Here is a 12,097-nt window from a genome sequence, read left to right on the forward strand (position 1 = left end):
AACGATCTAGAGAAAAAGAAATGACACACAAAATATTCTTATTCTATTCAGAAGATAGGAGGAGGGAGGCAAAGTTCTTTTCTAATGCAAAGTCAGGAAAAAATAAATCAAACTACTGTGGGTAAGTCACAGGAGATGAATTAGTTCTTCAAGTTTTGTTTGTTCATGAGCTTACCATTGTGGTGCAATTTAATGTGCTTGTCATTGTTCTTCTCCCATTCGGAGGATGAGCCAGGGAGTGGTAAATGGGAGAACAGTGCGGGCTGGCCTTATGCAGCACAATGTCATCTTGTGGAGAGTTAGGGGTAATGCTCCTAAGGCACCACTCTGGAGTCTCTGAGTGGCCTCTGTGAGGCACTGTCCTCTTCCTGCATCTCAAGATGTGATTATCACCATCTATCCTTTCATTTATTAATTCAAAGGAGTGAAATAAACATAAACCGTGCATTTACCTTACTATTATGAGTCATTCAAACACTAGGGTAGGGGTATGAAGGACATTTTAATCATATGTACCAGAGGACAAAATCTAATGCAGGGATGAAAATGAGTATTTTAGAATTTGGCAAATTTCTGTTGTGCACACTACACACCTGTGGCATGAAAATAATGGTATAAAGTCCTGCCAGGTGATTCAACCTTTTCAACCTCTGAATATATATTTTCTGATTAGGCCTCATTTAATCTCTTCCTCTATTCAAAGTTCCTTTAAGAATTGGTCAGGAGGGAAATCAATTTCTAGAATGAGGCCTTTGGTTATTAACCACAGGGTGGATTCTCGTATGTAGGAGATGGTTTAACACATTGCTCTGCTTGGATCCTAGTAGATTCCTCCTAATTCCATAATAATCATATTTAAAAATATTTCCCTCTAAATCCATTTTCAAACACTACTGCAAATCTTGTTTGACAAAACAATGAACAAAAAGTCAGGAACAAACTGTAGGGAATGTGTGTATAGAGAAAAAGCCCTCATTTACCATATAAGGAAAAGATTTCTTAAGTTTAAACCAAAGCAAAGCACATGACACATGTTAGTCCTAATAAAATTTTATTGAGAACCAGTATATGAAATTCTTTACAGAACACAGAAATACTTAATGATCCCAACCTTTCCCAGAGAATGGCAATATATCATTAGGGTGGGTTCCCTGAATATCCCACACACTCTGCTTTATACCTACAGGAGAGAAACAGTTCTACAGCTCAGCAATAGACAAATGGGATGCTCTGACCTATTTAGAAGAAGCAGAAGTAGAATCGGGATTCAGTATGAGTAAGAAAGGACTGCAGATGAGTTCTAGTAGCCAAAGGAGTAGATGAATAAATGTTCACTCTTCACATTCTGTATTTCGAATCAGCTAGTAGAAGGCAGGGCACCATAAGATCAGATACAAATAAACCCAAGGACATGTCTCTCAATTAGTTCTGTAGGGAAGTGGCAATAAGAAGACAGTGGTCTTGGATCCACTTTTACCTAAAACTCTTCCTACCATGAAGGCTTTTGATGCCAAATAATCAGAACTGACATCAAAGATGAAAAGGAGACCAATGACTCTAAGGATGAAAGACCAACTCAGAGTAAGCCAAAGCCCAATGGGATACATGGAAATGGCTGCGATAACTAACGTTCACATATTTTACATGATGAAAAGTTAACCACTGTAATTTCTCCTTACCACAGGAACAGAAACACATGGTGGGATAAATGAACATTGCTCAACACGCTTTGAAGGTTTTACTCCCTAGTCTTTGCATGGAGAGAGAAGAGGTACTGTGGATTTTTTGGGGAAGCAACTTTTGGGAAGGCATTTTTTAATCAAAAAAAGGTAAAAAAGAAGAAGAAATCTGAGAAATATCTGAGGGAAAATGACATAATAGAAATAGAACTACAGTGCTGTCTTTTCCTTTTAAAATGAAGAAGCTGTTATAAAAGTTTCTTAGTTTCCACTACGGTGTTAGGGTACTGGTCTTCGTTTTACAGCTTTGGCTTGAGTTTAAAGTCTTATCAAATTTTCTTACTTCTTAACCATAAATAAAACAACGGCATGAAGAGAAAATCCTGACAGTTAAACAAATTCTAAAAAGCTAAGGGAAAAAAAATGAAACTTGATTTGTGTTTGTACTGATGAATTCCTTAACGGATGACAGTAGTTAAAATGCAATCTAAATATTAACAAGAATCTTATTCAAAATGTTCTTCTCCCTGCCCTGAAGTTTTCCCAGGGTTAAGTTAATCAAGGCGTTTGGAGATGAACTGTGATTAAGGTTCCTCTGGCTAAGAGAAAGTGTGTTTTGCTCTCTTTCCCTTGGTTAGTAATTACAGTAGCTGGAAGTACAGGCACACTATAGTGAGATATCTAACTATACTAAATGGGTTTTGTTCTTTCAAGTTGGACACCCAGCCAAAGGCAAATTAGCTTTACTATGAATGCCAACATTGCTCATCAGAAACGAGCAACTCGTTTGCTAACCAGGAGCACTGGAGAAAGGCACAGCTAACCAGCAGCACCTCAGACCACAGAGAGGATAAGGTTTTCCCAACTAGCATGAGGAATAAGCTAATTCTAGGAACTAAGCAGTGGGCTATTTTTTTACTCCTTCTGTCAGTAGCCTTTAAAGGGTCAATTTCCAATATAAGATATTTTGGTGCTGAATGTGAAGTAACAGAGGACTTCTAGCCATAGGAACCAACATATACCCATAGATTTGGTTCAAAGTTAAAAATAGCATGCTTTTGTGATGGAGAAAGCCATGAAATAGGCACATTTAAAGTTTTTCAACCCTGTTTTTTTAAAGCTGCAAAATATTCTAAAATCACTTGAAACATACAGAAAAGATGAAATGAGCCTGGGAAAGGCAGCGAAGGAAGGAGGAGAAGGAAAGCTGATGAGTTGGAAAATTTATACAGAATGTGAAGCACCAGAGGTCCTTCATCTACCAAATGAATACATGACCTCAGGGGCTCAGAAATTGATGAATGTTAAGCTTAGGATACGCAAAGAGGATCAAGCTGTTCTAAACATTTTCATTGGATAATACCTCCTAAATAACAGCATTTCTATGAAAAGCTTAGTGTTTTTGTTCATGTTATTGGCTACATAGCACTCCTCGACCCTTTTTAAAGAGATGCAGCATACTGTACTATTTAGTGAAAAGACAAACATCCTGATAGATTGAAAGGAAGGAAAATATCTTATGGCTTGTAAACAAACAGCGAGCGCTAAAGCATAGTCATTGCCAAGGAAGTAGAACACAAGTCAAAGTGTAGGAGGTCAGTTGGACAGGGTGGACTCAAATCCTGTCACAACATATTCACATACAGAAAATTTGTTTCTTGATCTTATATTAATACCAAAGAACAAACACATTTAAATAAATAGTTCAAAAATACACTTGCTTATTTTAGAAAAGCAGTAAGCTTTTTGTTAGCTTATCTTGAATTAACCTTCAAATCAGAAATTTCAAAATCACATTGCATTTTAGAACTTTTTGATAACAATGTTGATTTCTAGAGACTGGATGCTATACTACCAAGCAGCAGCAAATTGGAAAGTATCTTTCTCTCTAGTTAAACCTGCAATGTGAATTTGAAAAATGATAGTTAGGTCCTTAAACCAGTTTGCAAATCTTGCAACTTCTGTCTCAGAAGCATATACTTAATATTTTTGTCCCCCTTCATAATCAACCACCTAAAGAAAAACAAAGTCATAAAACTGTCTGCCCTAGTGGAGGAAAAATACTATAAAGATAAAGGGTAATATCCACCAATAACCATATATTTATCTTTATCTACATTTAGTTTCCTTTAAACATGTTTTAGAACAGCAACATATGGTTATAAAGCTTTAAATAAGAGTAAGATTTCCTCCAAGTTCTGAAAATATATAGATACCTATGCCCTCAAAACACTGTACATATCACTCATCCTTCCTTTAGGAAGAAACAGGTTAAAGTTAAAAGATTTCCTTGGATATTTTTAAGTAAATGTAAATGACAAACAAAAGAAGCTAAAGACTCTATGTTTCCTTGAAAAGCAATGAAAGCACTTAGTCCAGTTTGACATACAGAAAGGGTCATGCAGTGAGTTGCAGGGGGTAGGCTTTCCTTTTATAGTTCAAACGCAGGGAACCTGGCTTTTGTGGGCACTAGGAGGTCAGCCAGGAAATAGATTGTTCCAGCCATTCCTGAAGGAAGAAAGAGGAAGTTATTACACCAAATGACTCTGTTCTATGCAGTGGCTGCATTCTGTAGCATCAACATTAAGACACTAATGGCAAGGGCTTCAATGAAATGGGCATCTGCCTATAATTATAAATGTTGCAGGTCAGTACCAGAGGAGATCGCTAGTAAGGTACTCAGTCCCTTCATCTGGGTGGAAGACAGGAAGGAGTGTTGAGCCAGAGAAGTTCAAGGCACAGCCCTGCCATTTATCACAGGTCAGCTCCTTCACATGGCACCATGGGCCACTTACCTGTCTGAGCTTCAGTGTTCTCACTGTGACACGAGGAGAATATGCCTGTATGTTTTTGGAGATGATGTATGATGGCATCTGCAAAATGCCAAGCGTGTGCATGACTCCATAGATGGCAGTCACCATTATGACTACTAGTCTTAGGTCTGAGAGAGTCCATGTACAATCTGATTTTTAATACTGAGTTTTCATATTAGGATGTAAGAAGTAGTTCAAGGAATGACTATAAAATTAATTCACTGATAAAGCTCAAATTCAAATACATTAATCACCAAGCAGAGAAGGAGATGCTGACATTATAAAGCAACTAAGTAACGTGTGGAAAATACCTTCGAAGAGGGAGAAAGGGGTGTCCGGTGTTCTGCAACCGTGTTCTCCGTAATCTAAACACCACTCAGCAAACTGAAAATGAGACAAGGTTAAATTACTGTAGTGACTTCTTCCAGAGACCCCCAAAAGTTGATAAAGATTATCCATAAGAATTACTCTGAAAAGTCAAAAACTATCTTCAAGGCAGAAAAAACGGGTTGATACAGAGACAGGTGGTCTGAAAGAGCGTATGAAGCAAGGGAGGGAGGAATTTTATGAGCTATGAACCACTATCTCCGAGGTTATCAGAAAACTACTTTCTTCTCTCCCCCCATAAATGCTTTTGAGTAGAACTGGGTCCTTATATAAGAAAGTGAATTCAACTGAATGGCTTTTGAAGGTTTTTTTCCTTAAGTAACTGGGTTTGTTCTACAGACTCATGGTTTAAAAGATAAATTAATTAAATCAGATTAACCAGAGCCCCTTCTACAATCTCCTGGAGGCAGGTGTTTTCCTTGTGACAGTTCTGGCACCTACCTTACAGGCCCGATACAGGTACTTCATGTCCTGTGTGAGGTTGTACAGTGTCAGGAAGGCGTAGGCATTCCCCGCAGTGCCATGGCACAGCCCATACCCCTTCCTCAGCAATCCGTACCGCCAGATCACATCAGCACACTGATGGGCGTCATTGAGATAATGTTCTCCTCTGAATGCCTGTAGAGCCAAGGCAAAGTCTTACTAGAAGGGATAGAAAAGAAACTTCTATTGACATTCCTTCTTAATGGGAAAGGCGGAGGGGAGTGGGAGGTGAGATGGAGGTGGCTTGGCAAGAAAAAGGGTAAAGGGATTTAGAGCCAGAGAAATGTGTCTCATTGGTGGGGGACAAATTACAAAAGTTTACTAGTTTTGTTTTTGCTTTTAGATAACTGCACATGACCTTGCCTGTACACTTTGTGCTTACGGATGTGGGCGTTACTGGAGAAGGAGCATTATTTGACTTGTGACTTGCTATTATTATTAGTTACTTTCCAAAGGACCACATACTATCTTCTCTGGTTAACAAAATGCCTTTCACTATTAGGAGATTTCTTTGCACAATGGAGAAGAAACTGTTTAGAAAACTGATTACAAAAGACAGATTTGATTATAAAATGCTATACTTTGTCAGAAAAATAGAGATATACCTTTACAATCTTTTGTGGCATCCTATATATTGATCAAAGATTCAAGAAGTACTCTGAGTAGACATTTCTAATATCTCATTGCAAACTAAGTGTTCTTAAAAGTAGAATAAGACAGTTTAAAAAGCTTTTCCATGATATCTAACTTCTTGCAAGTAAAATTTGATACACTAAAAGCTTATTTAGGGTATGGGATGCCAATGCTTGTTTATAGTTCATAGATTTGTAATTTGTAGATGTGGCATCAATGGACACAGATATCTTGATTTACTTCTATTTTTTTTTCTTTCAATTAAAACTCTTTTTATTTTTTTATTCTGGCCCTGCGATAGCATGCTTTATAGAAGTAGTATTTGTGTTTTTATTATAGTAAAATAAAGAAAATGTAAAAATTACAGTTCTAATCACTGGAAGTATACAATTGAATTGCAATAATTACCTTCACAATGTTGTATAATCATTACCACTATTGCCAAAACTTTTCATCACCCTAAACATACTGTGTACCCATTAAGTAAAAATGCACTCCCACCCCAGCACCAGTCCCTGGTAACTTCTATTCTACTTTCTTTCTGTATGAATTTGCCTATTCTAGATACTTCATATTAACCATCACATCATATAAAAGGATTCATGTAGTATTTGTACTTTAGTATCTGGCTTATTTCACTTACCATAATGTTTCCAAGGTTCATGCATATTGTAGTATGGATCAGAAGTTCATTCCTTCATATGGCTGAATGAATTCCATTGTGTGCATAAATACCACATTTTGTCTATCCATTCATCTGCTGATGGACACTTGAACTCTTTCTACCTTTTGGCTACTGTGAATAATGCTGCTGTGGAACATTTGTGTACAAGTATTGATATGAATCCTTGTGTTAATTTTTTGGGTATATATGCCTAGGAGTTGAATTGCTGAATCATCTATTAATTCTACGTTTAATTTTTTGAGGAACTACCACAGTCTCTTCTGTGGCAGCTGTACCATTTTATAATCCCACCAGCAATGCACAAGGAAGATTCTATCTTTTTTAAAGATATATTTATTTATTTGAGAGAGGGAGCATGTGGCAGGGAGGAGCAGAGGGAGAGGAAGAGAGAAACTTAAGCAGATTCTGCACCGAGGGCGGAGACCAATGTGGGGTTCAATCTCATGACACCAAGATCACAACCTGAGCCTAAACCAAATTAGACACTTAATTGACTGCACCACTCAGGTGCACCCCTTCATTTTCATAAAGAGAGGAAGAGAGGGCCGGGGGCAGAATGTTAAGCAGGCTGCATGCCCTGTGTGGAGCCCAATGCAGGGCTCAGTCCCATAACCCTGAAATCATGACCAGAGCCAAAATCCAGAGTTGGACATTTAACCAAATGAACCAATCAGGCACCAAAGAAAGATTCTATTTTTAATTGAACTTCTGGGATACTTATCTTGGCTCTGCCACTGATCCTATAACTTGGCTATTCTATCAATGAAGCAGTCTCCTTATCTATGAGATAGTGTCTGCTGTGATATAGATGGGTACTGTGAGAAGGAATTATAATTCATTTAGCAAAGTGATTATAGGTCCAACAAGTTATTTATACATTGCTCCTTTAAAGATTATGCATAAAACAATAAGAAGTTATAGAATTTTATCTTACAGTTTCCAATTTATTTTGAAAATGAGAAAATTCACAGTACCTTATAGGCCTGGATGAGCATGTAGATCACTCCAGGTGAACCGTGACACCAATGGACTAGAAGATCTCGATTGTCATCCACACAAGGAGGATAATTGCCGGAAGGAAATTTCAGCTGGCAGACATAATCTACACTGGGCTTGACCAAATTATGTAACTTCACATGGCTCACTTGAAGACTGGGCTAAAAATAAGAAAGGGAATTATTAGTTCTGCTAAAGCAAACAGGTCTTCCTAAATCTCAAGGTTAAGTGGCTAGTGTGTGTGTGTGTGTGTGTGTGTGTGTGAGTTTAGTGAGGGAGACAGAGAGGGAGTACGAAGGGCAGAAGGAGAGGGACAGAAAAAATCCTAAGCAAACTCCACACCCAGTGCGGAGCCCAAAGTGGGGCTTGACTCACAACCCTGAGATCATGACCTGAGCTGAAATCAGGAATTGGATGCTAACCAACTGAGCCACCCAGGTGCCCCTGGGATTAATTTTAAACTAGAAAGAAAATATGACCAAAAAGAACTAGAAGTTAAGAGGCTTTGGATTCCATTCCAATTTTTTTTTACCTATCAGAACCACCTAAAATTAGGCTACCAGTTACCTCTTGGGACTTTATGTACATACTATTTTTCAATATTTATTGTGTATACATACATATAAATATTTTCCTAAGTCAATGCATGAGCATAAGAGATGTTTCCTAAGGTTTTAATACCTTAAGCATATTTTATTTTTTTTAAATTTTTATTTTCAGTAGGTTTCACACCTAGCATGGAGCCCAATGCAGGGCTTGAACTCATGATCAAAACCTGAGCTGAGATCAAGAGTCAGATGTTTAACCAACTGAGCCAGCAAGATACCCCCATATCTTAAAAGCCACAAAGAAGATGCATTAGACAACATAAGTGGAATTTTCATTATTGCATTTAGAGAAGCAGCAGATGTTTCCAATAGAAGAGGAAGCTAACAAGTCAGGAGACCTAGAATCTAGATCCCAAACTGCTGTGTGACTCTAGATTAAGTCTTTCTGCAGAGGATTTGGGACTAGTATTTATGTAGGATTATTATGATACAATGATGTACAAACTTGTAGGATGCACTAACATAAGGCATATGAGCCTCTTTTTTTTTTTTTTAACAATTTGGCCTTCTCTCTCTTTTTTTTTAAGATTTATTTATTTATTTTAGAGAGTGAGAGAGAGAGAGCACATGGGGGGAGAGAGAGAGAGGCAGCAGGAGAGGGAAAGAGAGAATGTAAAGCAGACTCCCCACTGAGCACAGAACCCGACCTAGGTCTCAATCTCACGACCCTGAGATCATGACCTGAGTGGAAAGCAAGAGCCAGACATTCAACCAACTGAGCCACCCAGATGCCCCAAGCCTCCATTTTTGATATTATTTTTTAGTTTCTTTTTGGTCCTATTTTAAGTCATGCACTGAATTAGATGCATACATTAATTAAATTCACTGTTCACTTTTTCAAATAAGTGACTGTCCTCATCAGGCGGGGGTGGGCATGTGGGTAAGGGGATAGGCAGTTGTGTAAAAAAAAAAAAGCACAGGTACTGAATCTGCACTAAGTTCTTTAGGGGCATATATGGATTTTGCTTTATCAGAAGAATATTGTTCAAGCTCAGTTTAAAATGCCACAGTAGTAGGGGCACCTGGGTGGCTCAGTTAGTTAAGTGTCTGCCTTTGGCTCAGGTCATGATCCCAGGGTCCTGGTATCAAGCCTTGAGTCGGGCTCCTTGCTCAGTGGGGAGCCTGCTTCTCGCTCTCCCTTTATCTGCCCCTCCCCCTGCTTGTGTTCTTTCTGTCATATAAATAAATAAAATCTTAAAAATAAAATGCTACAATAGAATGAGTAGATTTTCCTCAAATTTGCAGGAATTTTCCAAAATGACTACAAATAATATTTTGTCTTATGTTGATACATAAGCACATACTGGAATGGACTTTTAGTATTAAAAGTTAAATCATTTCAATTAGACAATAATCTGCCAATGGAAAACTCAGAACATAGATTTCCAGATTTTTCACTGCCACCAAAAGGAAGCAGATGGAAGTAAGATGACTCCTAATGATCTGCTTCAAAGAAAGGTAATGAGGCTGTCCAGTCACTGACATATATGATTCTAACTCACCTTGAAACTTCAGAATACATGAACTCTCCTTTCCTGAAAACTTAATATATATTTACTTCTGGAAATACAGAGCCAGTGAAGGTTTATACCAGAAAAATAAAAGAGTCTAAGTCTGAATTGTCAAAACCCCTCATTATAAAGCTCTTGAGAAGTGCAGAACAAACACGAAAGTTGGTCTCTTACTGCCACTAACACTCAAAGTGTGACTTTGCATTCAAAAGCAATAATAACCTTGAGTTTTTCAGCTTCGTTGTCATTGTTTAGTTGTAGGGAGACGCAAGGTCTGACATTGATTCTGCATTATTGCAGCCAGCTACTCAACCAGCTAATAGTATGTATATCCGAGCACTCATGTTGAACATATTAATGAAACACTTTTCTTTATGCTGCATTGTACTTTGGGAAGGTGAGGGGGGCACCTTTGCTGCCATTAAAAATCAATTTTCTTTTGCTATGAATTCTTATTCACAGTGCCAATTTCTCTTTAAAGAGAGCTAAATAAGCCCCCGGAAATGATGCTCTCAGGAGAAGTCCTCTTCTGACCTCCCCTTCCAGGTTATGCTTGCTGCAGTAAATCCTATTTGTCCTTAGTCTGTTTGACTTTGGCTGATGTTTCCCAATAGTATTAGGTCCAAAGAACTGCTGGGCATATAGCGCATTCAGCTATTTTTCAGGTAAGTTATACAAAATCCACTGAAAAGGCTCTGTGGCTTTGCTCTCGAAGTGAGCCTTAGGCAACATATGCATTTGTTTTCTATTGATTTTGTTCTTACTTTTGGAATTTGTTTCAGTGGGTTGTATCTAATAATATGCAATAATATTAATTCAAGGCTTTTGCTCAAAGAGAAGAGCAGAGCAGAAGGCACTTCATATGGAAGTATAGGTCAAACCCTTCAGTCTGCAAAATGGCACTAGGCATGCAAGTACAGTCACCTACAAATCAAACGCCATCCCACAGCACAATGCTTTTTATGTTTATACACTTTAAAACGCACTGTGGCAAACACTGTCCTTGTTTGTCAAGGCCAGGTGATTACAGGGAGAGTGATGCAGCGGTTGACAGAATGACAAAACGGAGGGGAGCCCCGGGCTTCTCACCCTGGCCAGGGCAATGAGCAAGCACATTTTTGAGTTTCACCAGCTTCACCTCTTACCTGCATCAGCAAATAATAAATTCCTGCCAGGCCGTGAGCAGCCCCCACGTAATATTCTTGGTACCATTCATACATCAGTGGAGTCTTTGCTGTGAAGTTTCTCTTTTGGGCTAGGTTTTCTCCAGAGGTTAAAACTGCTTCACAAATCTACAGGGAGAAAATGGATTGAAATAATGAGAGAATCAGAGAATCAGAATAAAAATCTTCCCGGCGGAGATAAGGAACTTTTCGCTAAGAGAGGTATGGAGAACATGGTGAATCAGACCCAGTCTTATGGCCATGGGCGGGCAGTTTAGTTCTGTGCTCAGAAAGCAGGGGGGACTGCATTCTGCCTAAAAGAGGGAGAGATGGCAATCCTTAACTCTCTTTACTGGAGCTTACAAGAATTCACTTGACCAGGAAAGCTTTGCAGGCACGAAAGGAGACGCCTGCACCTGGGAGGTGAAATCTGGCCCTCATCTTCTGAAGGGCCTCGACACTCCAACAGAGTGGGTTGGACTTCCCACTCTTAGAACTCTCTAAGTGTTTCCAACAGCACTCAGCGTGACACTGTCAGCTCTCTGATCCCACCTGACCTTCAGAAGCCAGCTGACACTTTCCTTCTACCTGGGGTATGCTAACTGGAGAAACAAAACCAAAGTTCACATAGTAACAACTGGGATCCTAACAAGACTCCAAAAAGCACAAAAATGTGGTACCTGCTGAATATGGCTTTGAGGAATCTTTTCCACTCCAAAGTTCTTATTCACAAAGAGAAGAGCATAGACATAGCCCATTCGTCCATAGAGCATTTCATTTGGAGCATGGCGGTCAATTTTATTTAGGTGAATTAGTCTGGGAATAAAAATACATGCCGAAGATGACTTGAAAGGGATCGGGTAGTGGCATATACCTAAAGATGATACATTTAAAAAATACACACAAATATACATCTAAGTATTATAAATTACTATTATAGTTATTTTATTTTTAAAAAGATTTTATTTCAAAGATTTTATTTCTTTATTTGAGAGAGAGACATAGAGAGAGCATCAGTAGGGGGTGGGCGCTGGGAACTTGGGGGGAGGGGTAGAGGGAGAGGGAGTCCTACACAGGGCTCAATCCTAGGATCCTGGGATCACGACCTGAGCCAAAGGCAGGTGCTTAACCAACTGAGC

The 12,097-nt window shown here is 38.7% G+C and overlaps 1 protein-coding gene across 1 annotated transcript in view; it reads right to left on the bottom strand.

Moving 5' to 3' along the window:
* Positions 1–1,034: 1,034 nt before the first annotated feature.
* LANCL1 (LanC like glutathione S-transferase 1) overlaps positions 1,035–12,097 on the bottom strand; it is a 37,681-nt gene continuing 26,618 nt past the window's right edge. The window contains exons 4-9 of the mRNA XM_055345570.1: positions 11,639–11,774; positions 10,941–11,087; positions 7,655–7,837; positions 5,321–5,497; positions 4,804–4,876; positions 1,035–4,187 (exon numbers count right to left, since the gene is read on the bottom strand). Of these exons, the coding sequence (XP_055201545.1) occupies positions 4,111–4,187; positions 4,804–4,876; positions 5,321–5,497; positions 7,655–7,837; positions 10,941–11,087; positions 11,639–11,774 (793 nt within the window). The 3' untranslated portion in view covers positions 1,035–4,110. The remainder of the gene's footprint in view (positions 4,188–4,803; positions 4,877–5,320; positions 5,498–7,654; positions 7,838–10,940; positions 11,088–11,638; positions 11,775–12,097) is intronic.

Source organism: Nyctereutes procyonoides, unplaced genomic scaffold, assembly GCF_905146905.1.
Source record: "Nyctereutes procyonoides isolate TBG_1078 unplaced genomic scaffold, NYPRO_anot_genome, whole genome shotgun sequence".
NCBI classification, from domain to species: Eukaryota; Metazoa; Chordata; class Mammalia; order Carnivora; family Canidae; genus Nyctereutes; species Nyctereutes procyonoides.